At 33.2% G+C, this 20,511-nt stretch overlaps 2 protein-coding genes across 4 annotated transcripts; one reads left to right on the top strand and one right to left on the bottom strand.

The window, feature by feature from the left end:
- Positions 1–293: 293 nt before the first annotated feature.
- LOC139819400 (uncharacterized) lies at positions 294–4,745 on the top strand. The gene is made up of 4 exons (XM_071788712.1): positions 294–749; positions 954–1,013; positions 2,081–2,270; positions 3,064–4,745. The coding sequence occupies exons 1-4, from the start codon at positions 369–371 to the stop codon at positions 3,912–3,914; spliced, it is 1,482 nt and encodes a 493-aa protein (XP_071644813.1). The 5' UTR covers positions 294–368; the 3' UTR covers positions 3,915–4,745.
- Positions 4,746–5,489: 744 nt separating this feature from the next.
- On the bottom strand, positions 5,490–20,297 carry Nep5 (Neprilysin 5). 3 transcript variants are annotated; one of them, XM_071788692.1, is made up of 18 exons: positions 19,988–20,297; positions 14,599–14,799; positions 13,169–13,238; positions 12,580–12,677; positions 11,256–11,309; positions 11,006–11,063; positions 10,504–10,694; positions 10,082–10,319; positions 9,732–9,978; positions 9,256–9,532; positions 8,405–8,560; positions 7,996–8,231; positions 7,707–7,816; positions 7,561–7,619; positions 7,352–7,400; positions 6,992–7,178; positions 6,493–6,669; positions 5,490–5,671 (listed from the first exon to the last, which is right to left on the bottom strand). In XM_071788692.1, exons 2-18 carry the CDS (start codon positions 14,612–14,614, stop codon positions 5,498–5,500), a joined length of 2,397 nt encoding a protein of 798 aa, XP_071644793.1. In that variant the 5' UTR covers positions 14,615–14,799; positions 19,988–20,297; the 3' UTR covers positions 5,490–5,497. The 3 variants fall into 3 exon arrangements, with proteins under 3 accessions (XP_071644793.1, XP_071644785.1, XP_071644803.1); XM_071788684.1 differs by lacking the exons at positions 13,169–13,238; positions 14,599–14,799; positions 19,988–20,297 and adding an exon at positions 12,742–12,940; XM_071788702.1 differs by lacking the exons at positions 11,006–11,063; positions 13,169–13,238; positions 14,599–14,799; positions 19,988–20,297 and having other exon boundaries at positions 12,580–12,652.
- Positions 20,298–20,511: the final 214 nt, after the last annotated feature.

Genomic DNA, 20,511 nt, shown 5'->3' with positions numbered 1-20,511 from the left:
GCAGATAAATGTCGTAGACAACAAGTGGAAATTTGAATTCGGTATATTTTTGCATTTAGTCGTTCATTAAAATGCATGGATCGCGTATCAATTTCATAACATTTAAATTTAATTGCCGGGACCGGTTTAAAATTGCATAACAAATTACAAAACGATAAATAAAAAGGACCCAATTCAGCTTGTCTACAAGTAATATAAATTTATAAATTAATAAAATGAAGTAATATAAAATACTAATAAATGTCTAAAAATATTTCATATTCCATTTTATTGATATATTAGATATGCGCAACACGAAGACAAAATTCTATCTTATTATATTTTCAAAACTATAATTTTTTTTATTCTGTTTTACTTATATATACCAAATGTTACTTTTTCAGGTCTGCATCGGTGTGGTTCTAGCAGCGCCGGCTGAAGAGAACCCTAAGCAAAAGAGGGACATCCTGCCGGGCGATCCACGCTACGGAACCGAGGAGCATCATCATCAGGAGCATGAGCATCACGAGCACGAGAATGAGGTACAGATCTCGAAATCCGCTGGCGGCTACGTAGGTTCTTACACGCTTCCAGACGACACAGAGGACCACTCGCTATTCCAGGTACAACCCCAATCGTCCTATGGACCGCCCACCCATACGCCCGGCAAGCCTTTGGGAAGTGATTTCTTAGCATCCGGTGATGCTGACCAAACACAAGCCCCCCTCCTCGTACCATCTACCTCCTATGGGATACCCGATAACAATCAGGTGATTAAAAAACTCGTCGAATAGTACAGTCATCTTGGATTTACATTAAATGCAATTTTGCTACAAGAGCGAAAATTGTAAAATTATTCATTCTTTAATTACAGTAAAGCCATTATAATTTATTAATACAAGTACAGTATACGTGAAAATTTATGATTTAATTAAAAATCGTTCTACTAATTAGGATTTTCTTTTTTGTTATAGATTTTTAACAACAACTATCTTATACCCGCCAATGATGACAAAAATTCTGCCATTATCAAGGTACATACATCGATCATATCGTCTCTCTATAATCATGTAACTTCACACAATTTTGTAAATTAACTCGCAAAATCCTGCGCTTTTTCCCTTTCAATTAATACTTTGCAAAATGATCAATACATCTCGGTGATTCATCTTGCTTACTGGGTTGCTTGTTAAAATGTAATCAATTATTTCTGACAGTATAACGTGTTTTAGCAGTCTGAAGATATTATGAACGATAGGCCAATAAACGAATGATCGTTAAAATCTTTCTCCGCGTTCTTAGAAATTACAAGCAATATATATAAAATAGGGAATATAAATATCCTTATTATTATTTAAGAATAATAATTTATTAAAGTATTAACTTATATTATTAGTTATAAACTTATGTAATTAAGTCTTAAAAAAATAACAATTTTTAATTAATATTTTAATTTATATATTATTCTTTTCAAAGAATATATAGTATTGATTAATTATTACAACTTGTTTTAAATTGGGATTTATTTTAATTAAAAGTTTAAATATTTTTTTATTAATTAAAGACGGCGTTCGACTTGAATGGTGATTATCGAGCACCATCTATCCAAGCGCCAGTCACTTTCTATAACGTTAAGGTAGGCATTCAACGACAACGTTATTTTGGATAGCTTAAAGTTGGTCGGTTAGGGTGACAAAAATAAAATAATTAAAAGTAATTCACAGTACTACTGAATTTAAAGCACTTATTAGTGCTACTTACGTTTACGGACTGCTACTTTCTATTTTCAACACGAGGAACTTGTTAATGTCCCACAAACTTCCCACAAACGGAACTCCCGCGGTGAAGGTGCGACAATTGATATGTGTTAATTAGCTATGCGTCTATCGTACATTTGTTTCTATCTTGCTTATTCATTCTTGTCACTCTAATCTCGAATATCTTTAATCCTATACTGAACTGTAGCTTTTTGACATTGTACCAAAATTCGCATTTTACCCACATCCTTTCACTGGACTTATAATTAATATATATATTATTAAAATCTATATTTTTGTCATACAATGTTTTAACGCGCGCGTAAATATCGAATTTCCCGTAGACGACCATCCAGGAGCAGCCAAAATTCGACACTGTGCATGTGCAGAAGTCCGCTATTCCCGAGGGTCACGATGAAGCCCACCACGTCCAGCAACCGGCGGTTGTTCAAAAGCACGTGGAAAATATTCCGCATACCGTCTCCCTTCCGCAGGTGAAGGTGACAGCGTCTCATCTGCCCACTGATTCCCAAGGTGAGCGTCCATCTACCGGGAATTTACGACCTCCTTCGGTCGCGCCGCGCCCGTCGAGAATTTACGGCTTCTCTCCTAAATCTACATTAGACTTGTAAAAACAGGCATGAATACCGTTTGCGCCGAGTTACGTAAGATATTTGACAATTTCCATATATAAGTACTAGCGGGTCGAAGCTTCTGCCGTTCGAGGCCGGTCGCAAGAGTCACGTATGGAAATATTCTAATGCTTGACTAATGTCGCGATGACATATGAAAACATTTGTCACTTGTCACCATGTCTGAGTGACATGCTCGGCTTTCATCGAAGATGAATGCAAATGTATGCATATGGCATATGAATATTTATTATGTTATACAATCGGAGATAGTTTCTTCAATTACATGGTGTTTGATCATTTTACTTTCAATCAAAAAGAAATCTGTGTATTTCTTTACAATCTGTTCTTAAAAATGCTATATCATGTCCAATGTAAGTCATAAATTTACGCAATGTTAGAAAATCAAAGTAAAAGATTTAAAAAATAGACAAATAATTTAATATATATTTAATCGGTAATTTATTTGGCAGTTTGATCATTTTGTTTATTACTATTTATTCGTAATTAATTTGATAAATTTGTAGATTCACATTTTTCAAATTTTCGGGAAAGAATTATTAGCAGTTCATTTCTTTTAATATTATATGCTCTTGGAAAAAAAAAAATTGTATAACTCTAAAATTTTGCATGTAAAAAATAAATTAAATAAATGCTTTAAGAATATTAGTAAGAGATATTTTTTTCTGTTTTAGGTGCGATTCAGCACAACATACCTTCCTTCACTTCTGCTATCAACAACCTCTCCAAGTTGGACTACACCATACCCTCGTACAGCAATATACCCGTGAAAACCCTGGATCGTCATGTGCACGTCGGAGTACCCCAACCATACCATGTACCAGTGACCAAGCACGTCGCCGTCCGCATTCCCATTCCGCACACCGTCGAAGTTCCCAAGCCCTACTACGTCCGCGTGCCCCAGCCTGTGCAGGTAACCGTGGATCGTGCATACCCCGTGGAAGTGCCCCGTCCGGTGCCGTACCCCGTACACCATTACGTAAGAACCAGCGTTCCGGTTGCTCATCATCACTTGACGGTGGATACCAAAGACAATCCGTTGCAGACCTTCTTCGAGAACCCCCAGGCAACGTACCAAAACGTGCTGTCAGGCATACCGACTTTCTCAAATCCTTTCGCCGACTACCAGAATCCGTTCCAAAACTTCGCATCATCGATAAACTTCCCTTCTCTACCGTCCTTCCCGTCCTTCCCGTCCTTCCCCGATGTACCCTCTATACCCTCTATACCCTCTGTACCCAATGTACCCAATGTACCCTCTGTACCCGGTGCAGCGTTTGTACCGTCGACCCCGGGTAAAAATACGGGCTATCAGGCTAACGTACACTCTTTGAGCAACAGCGACTCGGTTACGATCGACAATGCGGTGCTGAAGAGCGAAACGATTTCCAAGCCCGTGCACATCAAGGCACAACAAGGGTATAAGGGGCCCTCTACTGCGTGCGCCGGATGTACCATCACCTCCGCCAGCAGCAAGCAAGAATATGTGCAACCCATCGATGCCAATGGTGGCTACGTGTACTAATTGTAAGATGTATATCTTGTAATGGACGTTGAATAAGCTACTGAAACTTTTTTTAGTGAAAATACATATTGCGCCGAAGAACTACTCGACGACTTATTCCTGAAGTGTCGAATCGAAATCGTTCGTGCTTTTTTTTCCTTTGTAACAGTTTATTATTATTAATATTTAACTTTTGAATATATAAGAGAAAAATGTTTGAAAACTTGCGCTAGTTACTTTCCTAATAACACTCACATCTTCGATTAAATCGAAGTTATTTGGATGGTATTTCCTTCTTCTAGGCACTATCGAGGTACTATTAGAGAGGGCCATCCCTGGATAAATTTTCATGTTTATCAAGTGGTTTTGGTAGATCTGAAAGTAATTAAAGAAAATAAATATTATTGGATTGATTACACTGTTTAACAAAAAAATCACTTTTTTTCGAGCACGAGAATAAACCTTGCGACATTCGATAAATTTTTTTCATGCTTATCATTCGCATAGATGATCGAATAGTGATGATTACTGATGATAATAATGAAGATAAATACGTAAACTTTCACAAGACGCAATCGATCTTTAAGATACTCTATCGATGTTCTGGATAATTTTTTTGAGGAATCTTAAGCTATCTTTTGATAGTACTTCGTTTAAATTTATCAAAATCATATTTCTGTTGTTTGATCTTTACAAACTTTTATTGAGAAACCACGCATTTAAAAATTAAATATAAGTTAATGATTTTAATTAATATTTAAATAAATAAACTTCCTAAAATTTGAGTTTTATGTTTTCTCTTTGTTTTGTTTCATCTAATTTCAATTTACTTTCCGAATTTACTTTCTTATAAGCAATTTTCTACGTGACGTTTCTAATACACTAATTTACTAATAAAACCAAAAAAAAAAAATAACAAAACTTCTTTATCAATTTATTGTTATTGGGAACAGGTATGAGTAAATATTGCAATGTAAGACAGCAAGAGCGAAATTACTTTAATAACTTAAAATATGTATAGCATACTAGTGTAATTTCAGATCGTATATAATATCCTATATTGGAATAACAGAATAACAAGATTGGAATAACAAGATCAAAGACGTCCTTCAGACATCTAAAAATTGGAAAGATGTCAAAAGGATTATAGGAATTAGAGAATATATATTTTGTATGTAAATAAAGCTCTTTTATTACAAACATTATTGGACCACTCTTTGATTTCTTGATGATAATGGGGTGTCCCCAGCGTATCAGTGCAAAAGATCTTACAAAAATTATATAGAAACAAATCGTCACATACTATATATAACGAATAGATAACAATAAATTAAAGCGATTGCAACTCATGCACAAAACTCCGTAAGTCTATATCAATTTTCACTGATTTAAATTTGAAATAGGGAAAAAGAACTCTTATCTGTTAAATATTGCTCTTGCATTATTGTAACTTGTCATGAATCTCACGAGATAAAAAATTAATTTTGTTTTAATTTAACGCTGGATTATTATTGTTTTGAGCTCCATATCACGAAATAATAAACATTTGATTAATCAACGATATTAAATAACAAACATTGTTTTTTTTTTCGAAGACGCAGCTGCTACCACACATGACATTTTATCGACGGATTCATGTTCGATCCAGCGGGACAATTCCACACGGTGCTAAATTCTTTGGAATTTTTTAATACAGCTTGAAGTCTCACGTGACCGGGACAATGAGAATCTTCCAGCATCCACTTCAGTGATTTAGCAGTATAAGACTCGCACCACAACTGAAATAATGAAAATAATCCAATAAGCATTTATCCGTAACTTCGACAACATTAGAAGCAATTTTTGCGAAGAATTTAAAATTTAATAAGGAGAAGATAATTTAACGAGAGCGAAAACATTTTTATGCTACATGTCATATAATTATATAAAGAAGGAATCTTAATATCGGCAGACTGATTAATGAAATCTAGGCAAGTCAAATATTAATACTATGTAAATACCAATCACAATTAATTGCTATTAGATTGAATACCAATTATAATTTATTGCTATTAATCTCGTCGTCTTTTTTTTTCAATTATCTCGAATGTTAAAATCAGCATTTAAATGAGAACCACTTTTCAACAAAGGTCGCCCGTTGTGAAGAGAATTTCCATTCGATTTTTTTACAATGACAAATAAAAAAACAAGCGAGCATAAATCCAGTCCTATAAAGTTATAAACCGACGATTACCGAATCGTCGAAGAATTTTAAGATTTAAAAATATACAATTATTCAACAATTTAAATATAAGTTAGACAGGTCCGGGAATTCCCAGCGCATTTCGCTTTATCTACTACAAATTAAAAAAAAAACAACCTTTTTATTATGAAATTCTTAGAATCTATTCTTTTTCCTCAAACTTAAAACTGAGAATAATGTAGAAATTGATGTATAAACAATAAATATTTATATTTAAAATATCAATCAAAACGTCTTTTTGACTAATTTGTTAATTTTTTATTTTCCTAAATACTTTAGCTATTTTTGTTTTGGACATATTTAAACATGATAATTGGAACCTGGCTATTATGTCGTAACTTTGGAATGTTGTCTTACGTGCGCGAAAGAAAGAAAGAGCAACTGCTCGTGCGTGAACTGCGTGAATCCCGGAAGTAGAGGTTCCCGACCGTGCCGGGCTTTCCACTTCTCGTAAGCGATGACGGCCTCGCGAAGGCCGCCGTTATCGGCGATGTTCTCGCCCAAGGTTAGTTCGCCATCAATGTAATCGTCGACCTATGCAAGACGTATCATTAACTCATCGATATGCTCAGGTCGTTCAACTCCTTGAAACTGAAGCAGGATGCTTGCATAAAAATTAATCCATAGAATTAAGATATAACTGATATAACCGAATATATATATATATATATTTAAAAAGTATCACTCTAATAAAATTATATATTTTTTAATTAAAATTAAATAAAATTCTTAGAAATATACCTGTTTATTTAATATTTGAACTAATTGTTCCGTCACTTTATTTTTTCAAAAATCACGTTTTATGAAATTAATTTTTTAAATACTAAACGCTTTATAAAAATGTTACTAAACTTGCCTCGTTCTCGTAATATGTATTATAGTGATCTATGAAGCATTGAGTTCTATCAGAGTACTCCGAGATGGTCTCATTAGTCCACCACTGCCGGAGATTTCCGTCACTGTCGTAATGCCGACCGCTACTGTCGAATCCATGAGTTAATTCATGTCCAAGTATCGTGCCGATGGCGCCATAATTTAAGGCCCTGCAATTATTTAAAAAAAAATTACTGACTTTGTCACTATAATAATGACCTCACGAAAAATTCATGCTTTTTACTGTTTATTTTCTACTTTTATTTTTCATTTTTGTATTCGTTTTTATATTATATCTCTTTATATATAAAAATAATCATGAAGTAATTATTCCTATTCTTACTCAAGACCCAATTCATAAAATGGGAATTGAAGTATTCCGGCAGGTATGGCTGCGTGAATAGTGAAAGAAGAGAGGATGTATTAATATAACATTAATAATAAGCGGGGAACATCTCAGTCTTTTTCAACTGAACAGATTATTAACAGTGTGTAACAAAGTTAAATTAATCCGTATTTTTTTAATAAATAAAAGATTAAATTATTACATACTTATATGATTAAGTTGAAACGTGTGGAACGCATTTACATCGGTAGGGTCAGTTGCCCAGCTGATTATCCATAATAAAGCGAAGCATGAAAAGAAAGAAAACTTTAGCATTGTTTTTTATTGACAATTCTCGAAATTTTTCACTTACTATGACTCGTTGAATAAATTATCGTCATGTAGTCTCGCCAATGTGGTATTCCATTCCAATCGAATAATTTGAATCATGTTCTCCAGGTATTTCGTTTCCGATAGGTCTATCTAAACATTAACAGATCGATGTTATGCAAAATATCATGCTTACATAATGCTATTGTATTATGTAAGATAAAATACATAAGATTAAATTAAGTAAATGTACATATAATAAAAATTTTACAATTAAATAAAACGTTAAATGTGTATTTTTCACAAAACAGATTTTTTTTCACAAGACTTACGCCCTTATAATACTCGTTAAGCTTCTCCTCGTTAAAGAGCCACGTGGGAAATCCAATTTCAGAGCCCATTTTCCGACTTTTCTCGAGTGTCGCCGTTTTCGTCGATTGATCCATCCAATCCGTCTTAATGACAAGCGAGGCGAACGCTTCTCTTATGTCTTCTAGCATTTCCAGTACTTTATTGACTTTGTTATTGTGAAATGTGGGGTCTACGAACAGCCATGATACCGCCATTCCTGCAAGTCGATGATGAATACAGAATATCATTAAATAATTAAAAGCATCCAAGATATAGCGCAAAAATATATTCATTAAATCTAAATTATAGAAAAAAATTACATGTCAACGTATTTATTAAATATATTATAAAAAAGATAATTTAAATTTTAAATAGGATCGCTGTACATACCCATTAATTCATTGGCAACTGATGCACAGTGCAACGACTTGGATTCCGCTACCTCTACCTCTATTAACTTATTCACGTACTCGTTCCAAATGTTCCTGAGCTTTTCGGAACAGTGGGGCGCCACAATATCCACAATAACCCACCAAATATAGCTTTCTAAATTAAAAATAAATATTGGATTTTAGAAAAACTTTTTTATAAACTGATTGCCAAAATTAAATATTGATAAAAAAAAAATAAAAGTAGTTAAATTAGAATTAGTTAAAATTCGAAGTATAGGTTTTAATGGAAATCCGCACGAATATAGAAAACGGGCTAACTAAGAACCAAGCGCGGTAAATGATGCGCGAAAGTTTTATTTATATTTTTATTTTACATATTTTCCAACCTTTGACTGCGCGCCGACTAGATTTGTCAGACTTCAAACACAGCTCCGGTTGGAGTAGTAAAATCCCTCCCTCTACACCTAATTAAATCTACTAATTACCACATGCCTCAGTATATAGTCGAATTGGTACAACACCTTCATGGAATGAAGGAAGTTGCAGGTTCGAACCCTGGCTGAGGTAATATTTTTCGCAATGATTTCTTTACAGTTATTTAGATGCATATAGCATCAAAAATTAAATCGAATCGATTTAATTAGGTGTAAGGGGGGGATTTTACTACTTCAACCGGAGCTGTGTTTCAAGTCTGACAAATCTAGTCGGCGCGCAGTCAAAGGTTGGAAAATATGTAAAATAAAAATATAAATAAAACTTTCGCGCATCATTTACCGCGCTTAGTTCTTAGTTAGCCCGTTTTCTATATTCGTAGAATTAGTTAATATATGCTAAATCAGGAATACATACCGAGATCTTCCTCCTCGAAAGAAGCCAATATCAATGCAACATTTTTCAAGTATTCCAAGTTGCCGATGAGAACTTTATCCTTGTTATCAAGATCCAACGTAAGGATCCCCTCGAAAAGTGATTCAATGAAAGGGCGCCAAATCGGTTTGGGCGTGAAAGATGAATTACTATCCATTATAAACTCGTCCGTCAACTTTTGTAGATCGTCTACCAGGATATAATCGTTATCGCTCAAGTCTTCCATGGAAATACTCTGATTTCGATTTGCACGAACCACCTGTAAAACAAATAAATTTTTATTTTTTTAATTGAATATTTTCCCAAAGATATTTAATTAATATCTTTGGGGAAATATTCAATTATTCCCCAAAAATATTTAATTAATAAAATTTTGCACTTAATATAATAGTAATAAGATTTTTACTTTGCCCATGCGAAAACATTAGTTTAGAATTGATTTAGCCAAAACATCTTACGTAATAGAGGAGGTTGCTAATGTTGTAAAGCATCTCAACAAATTCTTCTAATTCATCTCTATATATCATAGATTCAGCCTCCGGCCTGCATTCATTAACAGTGCCATTGCTGATGACTTGGTTAATAATATCAGTCATATAGATAAGTTCGGCGTCTTCATCCTCGCTCAATATAGTTTCATCTAAATCATCTAGTTTTCGCAATCGCGATCTGATGATTTGCAACCGCTTCTCCAATTCTTTATCACTATTATAAATATAATAAAAAATTTGTTGTTACATGTATTAATTATAACTTTTTAAATAATTTATAAAAGATTTAAAATCGTATAGAATAAAAATGCACATACGTGGGAAAAGGATTGGAATGATCCGGAAGGTGGAAGATCAATAAGTTCTTGCTCTTGTTCTTTGGATCAGCCATGACGTCGAAGCCAAAGAAAACGTCATAGCCTAAATTTTTTTTTACCCTTGCGAGTTGTTCGATGTAACTAGTCGTTTTGTTAGTAATAGTCGCCGGAATGATGGGTAAATTTAATAACTCCAACAAATCGAATAGTGGTGACAAATTGAGTTCGTTCATGGAATCTGAAATTTATCTTCTTATAAGAAATATTCAAAATTAAAAAATAATTACATATTTTAATAAATTTTACTGATTGTTATTTGTGTAACATATTATGTCAATTATGTTATAATTAACATATCTCCGATTATAGCAGCTCTTTCTTTGATTAACATCTACCTAATTAAACAAAAAACAGCAACGTACGCACGTCCATGCAGCTGGTGAACAGAGTCTTGGCCTGCATCACTGCCCACGGTACCTCACTGGCAGAAACATTGACTTTTAGCAGATCTCTGATCTTCCTGGATACGCGATCGCTACGCTCGTTGAACCAGGAATTCGTCAGGCTGGAATCCGGAATAGGATGCTCCTGCGGCCATCTGCCGCATGCGTACCTAATGAAGAGAAAAAGAAAAAATTTTCACACATCATGAAGATCATTAGTAGTTTAATAAGTTATTTAAACAAGTGGGTTAATAATAATAAGACATCTGTGTTAATTAATACACTCTCCGACGAAATAATTCGTGATATGTCTCGTACAAGTGAGTGAAAGTGAAACACGCGAGTGCAGTATTTGCGTAACATAAAAATAATAGATTTGCAGAGTGATAGAGAAATTGCGCGTATGGTATAATTTCACGAGATACGCATCAGTTACATCCATTATACAATAATAGCACGACACGACAATAAATTTACTCACTGATAAAAATCGTCGCAAGGATCTATCGATTCGTTCATAGATTCCTTCAAACTAGCCGCTAGGTGAACAAAGAAGAATAAATAATTGTTTCCAGGATATAGTGATTGCCATTACATTTTTTTTCTTTTTATCGTTTATGCGCAATGTGTGTTCACGTTAATAATAGCGCAAGTAATATATATATATATATATATATATATATATATATATATATAATCACCTGTTAGTATAATAACTGCATACTACTCACCTACTCGCACGCAATCCTCGCTATCACATATCTTCACCGTGGTGCTACATGCATCTGCAACAACAGTATATGTACAAAATTCTAGAATTGTCAAGGACCTTTTTAATTTTATTAGTTTATCGCATCTTCCCAAATTTTCATACACATTGATGTAACTTATATTTCTATTTAATCATTTTAGAGATTTATTTATTATTATGTTTTTACTTGTACTTAAATATTTTTTGGGTATCTTTGGAATTAATTATATTTTTTAGTTTAAATATGTATATAATTTCAATATTTATTTTTTTAACATATTTATTTAAAAAAGTTTTCTGTTATTTTTATTATTTACCGATAAAATTGTGGTTAAAAAATGTTCAGTAATTCTAAGTAAGGAATACTTTGAATAATATAAATTAAGTGTAGAAATCATGGCCACGTGGAACATAGAATATAGATCGTCGCATAATAATGAGCATACAACTTCTTGTTGAAGTTGTTACGTGGAACAACACGTGTGGGACGTCACGTTACACGATCTATACATAACCATGTTCGCTAAAATATTTACACAATGTCAATAGTGATCGAAGATGCTAAATGGTTTCCCAATAATTTGTCAAGGATATCTAATGTAATTGTAAGGACATTAAAGGGAGATATGTCAAAGCATCGTAAGACTTGAGTCATTTCTTTTTAACTGAAGGGTATTTCCTGTTTTCATACCTGCTACCTAGGCTTATACCTACTATAATCTTGATAAAGTTAGCTCACAGTTGAAGGACTTATATACTACATATAAGACATAAGTTGATAAATGCGATGACATTTAACAGATTTTATCTATTTCTACTTCGATATTCTAACTCGTATGCATTATTATTTTTTAATATATTTTTTTCTTAACGCGAAGATATATTGAACAATATATTCTTATCAAAGCAATATATATCTTGTTTATTGGAGAATTAAGAATACAGGTATCCAGGTATCCTCTACTTTTCGAAAGTTTGCTTCACGCCACTTCGCTTTTACGAAAGACCTACGTTAGTATCTATTTTTGCTAACTGAAATAAATCCGAAGAGAATTATCGCTTTTACGAAAAAAATTTTTGCTATATAAATTAATGCTTAACTGCTTCTTCGCTTTACGCCATTTCGGCTTACGAAAGGTTTCATATAAACGCTCTATTTTCGAATAGCGAGGGAAGAACCTGCGTATATAGATAATACTTTCTTGTGTGTGTAATAATTTTATATATATTATGTAATTTTAATATAAATATTTTTAATATAATTTTATTTATAACGAATAAGATATGTTAGAGAAGAAACTTACAAAGTACCGCGAGCACTACAACTGTTATCAACAAGGAACCCACCAGGAAGCAAAGAATTATTACCATCAGATTGGAAATCTGCGTCCGCTTCTTGAAGCTACAAACATAGTAAATCTAGTTAGCAGAGACTCAGATTGATCTACACGGAAAAAGGTATTCACCGTATGAGATCATGCAAAGCGGACCATGAAACGCGCTGCGCCCTGCCACTACGCTGGGCCGTGTCCCCCACTCTCTTTCGTCGTGCGCCCATGTCAAAACACGCTGCCGCGCAGCAACGTCTATCCTCGTACTAAGCACGGTATTTTTCCGTGCATCGCACCGGCTTTCGCGTTGCGAACGTAGCACGTCGTATCGTGCAGCGCGAGCAGCGTGTTTTGACATGGGCGCACGACGGAAGAGAGTGGGACACGGCCCAGGGTCCAGCGTAGTGGCAGGGCGCAGCGCGTTTCATGGTCCGCCTTGCACGATCTCATACGGTGAATACCTTTTTCCGTGTACTTGCAATGAGTAAATATACGTTCCTCGTTTAATGAAGCAATTTAATCATTGGTTAGAAAATTGTCAATCTCGCGCTTTCTTACTTACAAAGTTTTCCTGGATCTTATCGGCACCAGGTGGTTCTGGCTTCCAACCGAGTAAACGGACACTTCATCTTCTAAGAAAAGAGAAAATATAAAAATAATAATAATAATAATCAGCCAATGAGACAAATTACGATATTATTCCAGAGAAGCAGCAATTAATACATAAATTTGCATATTAAAAAAAATTTGTTTATAATATATGTATATCTATTATTTATAATTATATTTATATATAATTGTATTAGTTTTTAAATAATGAAAAAAATTAGTATGTATTGAAAACATGTATCAATTTTTTTATAAGTAGATAACAATATTATATATAGATATGTATATCTATACATATATTATATATAAATATATATATATATATATATATATATATATATATATTTATTAGTTAAAATACTTTTTAGTTTATTGTAACTTTATACTTTCTTTTAAGAAAACCAATGTATTAAATTTAAATAATGATTACATTTACTAAAGATAAAATAAAAAGTGCAAAAGACAATTATCTCTATCATACATACATATTTAAACATTTAAACTGTAAAATAGTGTGTTATAAAAATTAATATTTCTTTCTGAAAAGTAATGTTAAAACTATTGAGCGATCTACATTCGTTAATGTAGGCCTCTATTTTCAAATAGCCTGGTTTTGTTATCGCACTATCAAAATAAGGTCATCTTTGCGCTCAATACGATTTCAAAAAGATAAAAGATAAAATAAAATATTTTTCTTGAAATATGTTAAATTTGATTATGAATTTTTTTGCTCCCAATTGACTTAAACATTTCAAACAAACAAAATCAGTCTTTTTATATATAATCTTTCTATATAATTTTTAATATTATAAGATATAATAAATTTTTATGTTAAATATTTTTTAATAAATAATGCTTTTATTACTAATAGTAAGAATAAAGATAAAATTTTATTGTATACAAAATAATTAAATTAATTAAACAAGTACAAAATAAAAATTTTTACTATGATAAAATAGCAAGATCTATCTATAAGTTTCCTTTTTTATGCAATTTTCAACATTTTAGTTTTTCTTCCATCTTTCTTTTAAATTTTTCTCTTTTTTACATCTATTTTATTTCTTAATGTGAAAAATGTAAGGATATACAACTAAAAAAAAAGATATTGTTATTAACAATTAAAAAACCATCGTATAATTATTACGGTTATTTACGCAATTGTTATATTATTTTTATTATTATTACGTCCGTTAGTATCGGTATACCCGCGATCGTAGTTCGTATTATAGAAGGCATAACAGGCTCGTAATATAAAAACTGCAGAAACTTTACTTGACTTCAGCTTTAGTAAAATATCACCGGCTACGGGAACATTACCGGGTTATATACGGGTGCACCGGAAAAGAAAAGCTAGACAGGTTAGCGTATAAAAATATAACTTACTGCGCTCGTTGTTCATGCTGAATGGCCCACTGACCGGATCGAACTGACGACACTGAACACCGAGTCGAGTCGGACAGACAACGTCGGGTGTCCATACGTTCACATTTTCCCAGTGGTTCTCGTACCTCGTCGTCGAACCAATAACAACGGCGACGGAACATCAATTTTCCCATCCGACCATCCGCGATAACACTCACGCGCCTGCGAGAAATGGACAACACCCGGTATCTTCCGACCACCATCGATAGCGAGCCTTCAATCCTTCCGATACTATCGAGCATGATAGTTCATACACGTGTCGAGGATAAATCGAAAAACTCCAATGGGAGTGAAAAAATTAGATTAAATAGGGATTTCTTTTATTGTAAATTCTAAAATGTGTATATATTAGTTTAGAAAAAAATTACAAAATTTTTTATTTAACGTAGTACAGAAAAAACTCAAACGTGTCACATAAAAAAATAAACTTTTTTACAAAAACTTTTTACAAATTTATTTTATCAATTTTATAATATATTTTTTTATTAAAAATTAAAAAAGATTTATTTTTAATTATTCAACATAATACTCATAATTTTTATTTTTACATATAATTATATTTAATAAAATTTTCATATGTTTCTACATTTTTTTTACTCTTTTTTTACTCTGTTATTCTTGTAATTTTTATAATTGTATAACTTTTATTATACAAAATAAAAATAATTAAAACTCATTATGAATGCATATGCATTTACACGATGCAATTACAGCTATCTGCTACGATAAACGTTGAGAAAATATTATTACTACAATGTTTTCAAAGAATATTTGTTCTATAAATATAAATGCACGTGTGTAACTTGAAACGTGTGGCCGATATCGTCGTTTTTCTTTTGAAATCTTAATTCATTTGGAGTTCAATGCTGACTAATCGTAAATCAATGAATATTGCTGTTATATATGTTCGCTCTCCCATTTATGTCTACGTCACGAATCGGATTAGAAATCGTGCTTGACTTGTCTCGTGAATGGCATTTGCCTATATATGATTTAAAGCAGCATAAATATAGAATAATTTAAAATAGAACGAAGTGATAAATAAAAATTTAATCTTAACGTTCTCATAAAATTACATTCTTAAATCAAATTACATCCATATAGGTATATATCTAATTCAAATCGTATGCATTATCTGAAAATAATGTTAACTAGACATGAATAGTGAGAATAATAAGTGTGACCCTAAGCCTTTTACTCTCCTTTCAAATCACTCTATCTCGTACGAGAATAAATTTCCGCGGGCGAAAATGAAATTGTAACGATTTCGTAACGACTTCCGTTACTTCCACTTTGCGCAAAGTGAAATCCACCTTTCGCACGCGATCGGTCGTGTCGTGGCGATCGGATTACAACAAACGAAACAATTAACAATTATTATTACGATATGCAGCACGGGCAGAGTTGGCTCAAGCCTTCCTTAGAGCTATAGCCACGCTATTAGGAATCTCCGCTTGCGCAAAGCACTTCCTCAAGGTAGTTACGAAGTACAGTAAACGTTTATGTAATTTTACTTCCGTCGCAAACTTCTAACCGCATATAAGTCTCATTGTACTTTCCAGTCTGGCTCAAGAACAAAGTTCTAATTAAAGCAATCATACGTCAAATCCAAAGATATAAGCAAAAAGAGAATATCTTCGTTATTAAAATTATCTATGAAATAATATTACTATTAAAATAAAATTGATAAGCAATACTGATCATATTATTTGTACTGCTACTACTCTACTCATATGCCTTACACATATAATTTTTTAATAATTCTCCTGCTTACAAAAATAATTATAAATTTAATCAAGTTTTTTATTTTGTGAAGTAAATTTAGAATATAAATAACAAAACACAATAAATTATAATAATAATATAATTAATTAATTTTTTATGTAAAATAAAATTATTAAAAAATTTTATACATAATTATATTAATATTAACTATAATATTTATAATATTATTATTCTATTAATTTACAATTAGATTATTATTAATGCAACTAAGGATTAAATGAGAATAGAATTGCATGCTAATTATACAGAAGTTGAATCAAAAGGACCGATAAATGATTAATAATGGCTATCGCATAATAATTGATCACATTGTTATAAAAAGCTGTCATCTCAATATCGTAGTTAAGATATATGAAATATCAAAGTGACAGGACATGTCAAGATTGCTCGTAGCGCACGTGCAGCGGGCGGCGTCCGAGGAAACACGTTTTATCGCGGAAAAACGTTTATTACGAAGAGAGAAAGTATGCAACAACGTGTGCTACGTAATGCACCGCATGCTACATTCATTATTCATGCAACCGCTCTATCGGATAGATAGCGTGTGATCGCGTATTCGCGAACGTGCTCCCGTTATTGGGGAAGTTGCTCCAGTTCCTTGGTAAGCGGTCAATAGAAAGGAAATTTATTTCGAGTGGTACCTGCTGCTCGTCCAGAATTATTATGATTTCGAGACGACAGAGACACGAATATGACGTTACAATCGATAACTGCCTCACGAACGAAAGCAAATCGATTAAGAAAACCGACAACCCTTCTCGTGACATTTACGAATACCTTAAATATTCCTTATTTAAAAAAATGACTTGGAAAAACGTGAAAAGATGTTTATGATTAAATTAATAAAATTTATAGTAAAAAAAAATAAAGAAGGAAAATGAAAAACAATAGCAAGAGCCGGATAAAGCCTTCTAATTTTTAAAGTTTGATAATTGAAGATGCATTTCAAGTCTTGTTATGGCGTTTCGCTCGCCATAAACTCTCAGTGCATATCATTCAATGCATTGCGCATCATTTAATGCATAGCGTAATCCGTCAAGATAAAATATCGTGCCGAATACATGTCTCGATTGCCATATAAACTCGAATAGATTCTTATCCAAATGCGATTGAGATTCGAGCATTAATAGTTCCCCCGGTTGACCGAGGGGATACATTTGATACATTTGTCGGGATAGTAATCAAGATTTATCGTCGTGAAATATGTGCTACTGGTGCAGACTGGGCGACTGGGAACCTAATTAAATGCCCGTGCATGTAAATTATTATATAGATGCTAGTGTCACGCTTGCTTACCAGCGAACTCTACGCTCCAATGATTATTACCTGACTTGGGGGCAGGGCTTGATCATTAACAGGGGCTCGATTAAAATCGGCGATACGCCCCAACCGGTTCGAACGTGAGACGTTTCGGTAGTTATCAGTTAAACATCAACACACATGTAACCTGTGATTTAATCTATACGATATAGTAATGTACAGTATAGGGCATTCTGGAATTTAGTTCGTTTTCATCACTTTCTCTTCTCATCGATTTCAAAACAAAAAAAATATTCGACAGTAACAAAAATACCGTTAAAATAAAGTTAATAAATGTAATAGCAGTTTTCTAAAAAAAAGTTATTTTAGTAAAATGAAAAGCTAACATTAAAATTATGAATAAAAAAATTTAATAAAAATACAGTGATTAGAAGATATTGCAGATAGATGAAGTTAATAAGAAATTAATAAGAAATTATTAAGAAAAGACCGATAATAAAGTAGATTTAATGAAGCAACGTAGGATTAATATTAAAAAAAAATGGATTGCGTAAATAGGCGACTTTGCGACCGCAATAAATAGATAATATACCTCGCGTGATCGCATTTTGGGGCCATAACGATTCTCTTTTTACGCTGCCGTTGCAGCGCGAGGAAACGACTGCCTATCCATATGCAGAAAAAGCTTGTCGCAAGCAATAATTCCGCAATGCACCTGGCTGCTGCAGCATAATTGTATATTTGCCAGTCGACTACGCACCGTTGCGAACTGAACGGCGATGTTTTATGAGAAACATCTGTTTTCATACATTATTTATTCCAGATTGGCTGGCATTCTACATTCTCGAGCTTCAAACGGAAAAATTGAAAATCTCTGAGCGACGTGCAGTGTAATTATGAGTGGGTGGGCAACGTGGACTCTCCAACATGCCGCGGTTAACGTTCACTTTGCTGCAAATAGCTCGCTCGTGCCATTTCAGAAAATTAATTGGAGAATGTAAGAATTTTCAATGGGATACCGTCATATCTATTTTAATTTCACCTTAAGGGGATATATCTAGCTCATATTACGTTGTTAAAGAATAAAATAATTTTCTGATCTATATTTAAAACTCTGAATTCAAAAGAGTCAACTTTGTAAAATAATTCTGTTTTTAAAAAAAGGATTAGCTTAGGAATTTAATTAATTTCAAAATTAATATATACTATTAAGATAATTAAATAAATTTAAATAGTTGCTTAATTTAATATTACAACTTTTCCAGTTTGATTTAACGTTTTATGTAATTTTTTTCAAAAGCCTGTACTCAATAAACGTGCGCACAAAAGCGCAGCTCTAGTTTGCTTTCTCTCGCGCGAGCATTCGAAAATCTTCACAAGAATTCACGAGAACGTAACGCATTGCTAACATGCATTAGCGCGATTACGAGCCGAAATGATTGCATAATATTCACGAACGGAGTAGAAATAGAGCAAAACGATCGTCGTACAAACAAGAACATATACAATCGGTGGGACAATCGCGCGGTCGGATATCGTGTCCCTTTTTCCATGGAACAGTTTCACCGAGGTACGTATAATTCCTCCTTTCCTGTTGTGCAATCGTTAGCTCGAAGCAAGCGGCGCCCAGAGTGTTTTCCGAATGAACGAACGGGCCGTAAAGACACTCGTAAAACTCATAGAAAAGCACCGACATGATGCTGAAATCGGGCGGTGCGACCGCAAGCGATTCTAAGAACCTAACAAGATTAATCAATCGGCTGAATTTGTCGGCATGTTTTACCGATAATTTTGCTTCTTTAACAAAACCTATTAAAATAGATATCTAATAATAAATATATAGAAAGAAGATAGAGACGCCAATTATTAATTAAAATATGAGTGAATAATTTTTAATATAATTAATTCATTATGCTATGCTTTAGTATAGTATTATATTAAAGAAAATTGACAGATTTTGTGAAAACGTTCGACACAATCATAAGGACCTTAAAATTAATTCGAACAATTCCAATATGTAACTGTTAAGAATTACTACACATCAAAACATATCACCATTGACAAATGTACAAGGTTATTTTAAAAGAACAGCACTTATCGATAAAGATTTTAACGAAAATTTTTGCGGCATAACAATTAGTGTCAAAAAGAATTCACTAGAATCCGTCTAATAAATCTGAAGATATCATTTTAAAGTAAATATCTAAAAAAAATTTAACACGATTAAAAATTCGCTGTTGTTTTAAGTACGTAGATGTTTTAAGTCTTTAAGCAGTTTTGAACAAACTTCGATGTTGATATGTACACAATTGAGAACCACATGCGGAAATCTTGTTGATGTAGCGAGCTCTTATCGATGAAGCGCATCGTGACAGTCGTCATCCATGATACTGTCGATGCATTTCTAGAATCCTCGCAAACGCGAAAGAAGGAAGTTTCCCTGATGAAGAACGACCGACGGTGGAGCGCGATTGCGACAAATTCTACAATCGAGTCGATTAGTTATGCGTGTGACAAAAAACATGAACGATTCGCATCGCGGCTTGACGGATGCACGACATCGGCCGCGCGACGAAAAGAATAGCAACCGCCTTTAGGGTGGCTCTGTTTGGACTATCCGTTGCTCGGCGACGTTAGATTGATTCGCAGTCGAGGCGTTTGCATAAAGTTTCCGCAAGAAGAACCTTTCCCGCGGACAAATGGACTATGCAATCTGACGCGGATATGCAACCCGATCGAAATAGATAACATAAGGAAGGTTGCTTGAGAAGTTGTAAACATTTTTAATGAAAAAAACGCTTTTTCCATAAAAAAGAAATTCTTAAGGCT

The sequence above is a fragment of the Temnothorax longispinosus genome, chromosome 1, assembly GCF_030848805.1.
Source record: "Temnothorax longispinosus isolate EJ_2023e chromosome 1, Tlon_JGU_v1, whole genome shotgun sequence".
Taxonomy (NCBI): Eukaryota; Metazoa; Arthropoda; class Insecta; order Hymenoptera; family Formicidae; genus Temnothorax; species Temnothorax longispinosus.
Note: the sequence above shows the minus strand (reverse complement) of the source record. Positions and strands in the feature narration are given on the sequence as shown.

Bases quoted from the DNA above. Each gene is read 5' to 3' on its own strand.
- Nep5 (XM_071788684.1), bottom strand. From the start codon at position 12,833: ATGGGCGCACGACGAAAGAGAGTGGGGGACACGGCCCAGCGTAGTGGC. The intron at 12,678-12,741 runs GTGAATACCTTT...CTATGTTTGTAG, and splicing joins GCTTTGCATGATCTCATACG to CTTCAAGAAGCGGACGCAGA. The intron at 5,672-6,492 runs GTAAGACAACAT...TCATTATTTCAG, and splicing joins TCTTTCTTTCTTTCGCGCAC to TTGTGGTGCGAGTCTTATAC.
- LOC139819400 (XM_071788712.1), top strand. From the start codon at position 369: ATGTTACTTTTTCAGGTCTGCATCGGTGTGGTTCTAGCAGCGCCGGCT. The intron at 1,014-2,080 runs GTACATACATCG...AATTTCCCGTAG, and splicing joins AAAATTCTGCCATTATCAAG to ACGACCATCCAGGAGCAGCC. The intron at 2,271-3,063 runs GTGAGCGTCCAT...TTTCTGTTTTAG, and splicing joins TCTGCCCACTGATTCCCAAG to GTGCGATTCAGCACAACATA.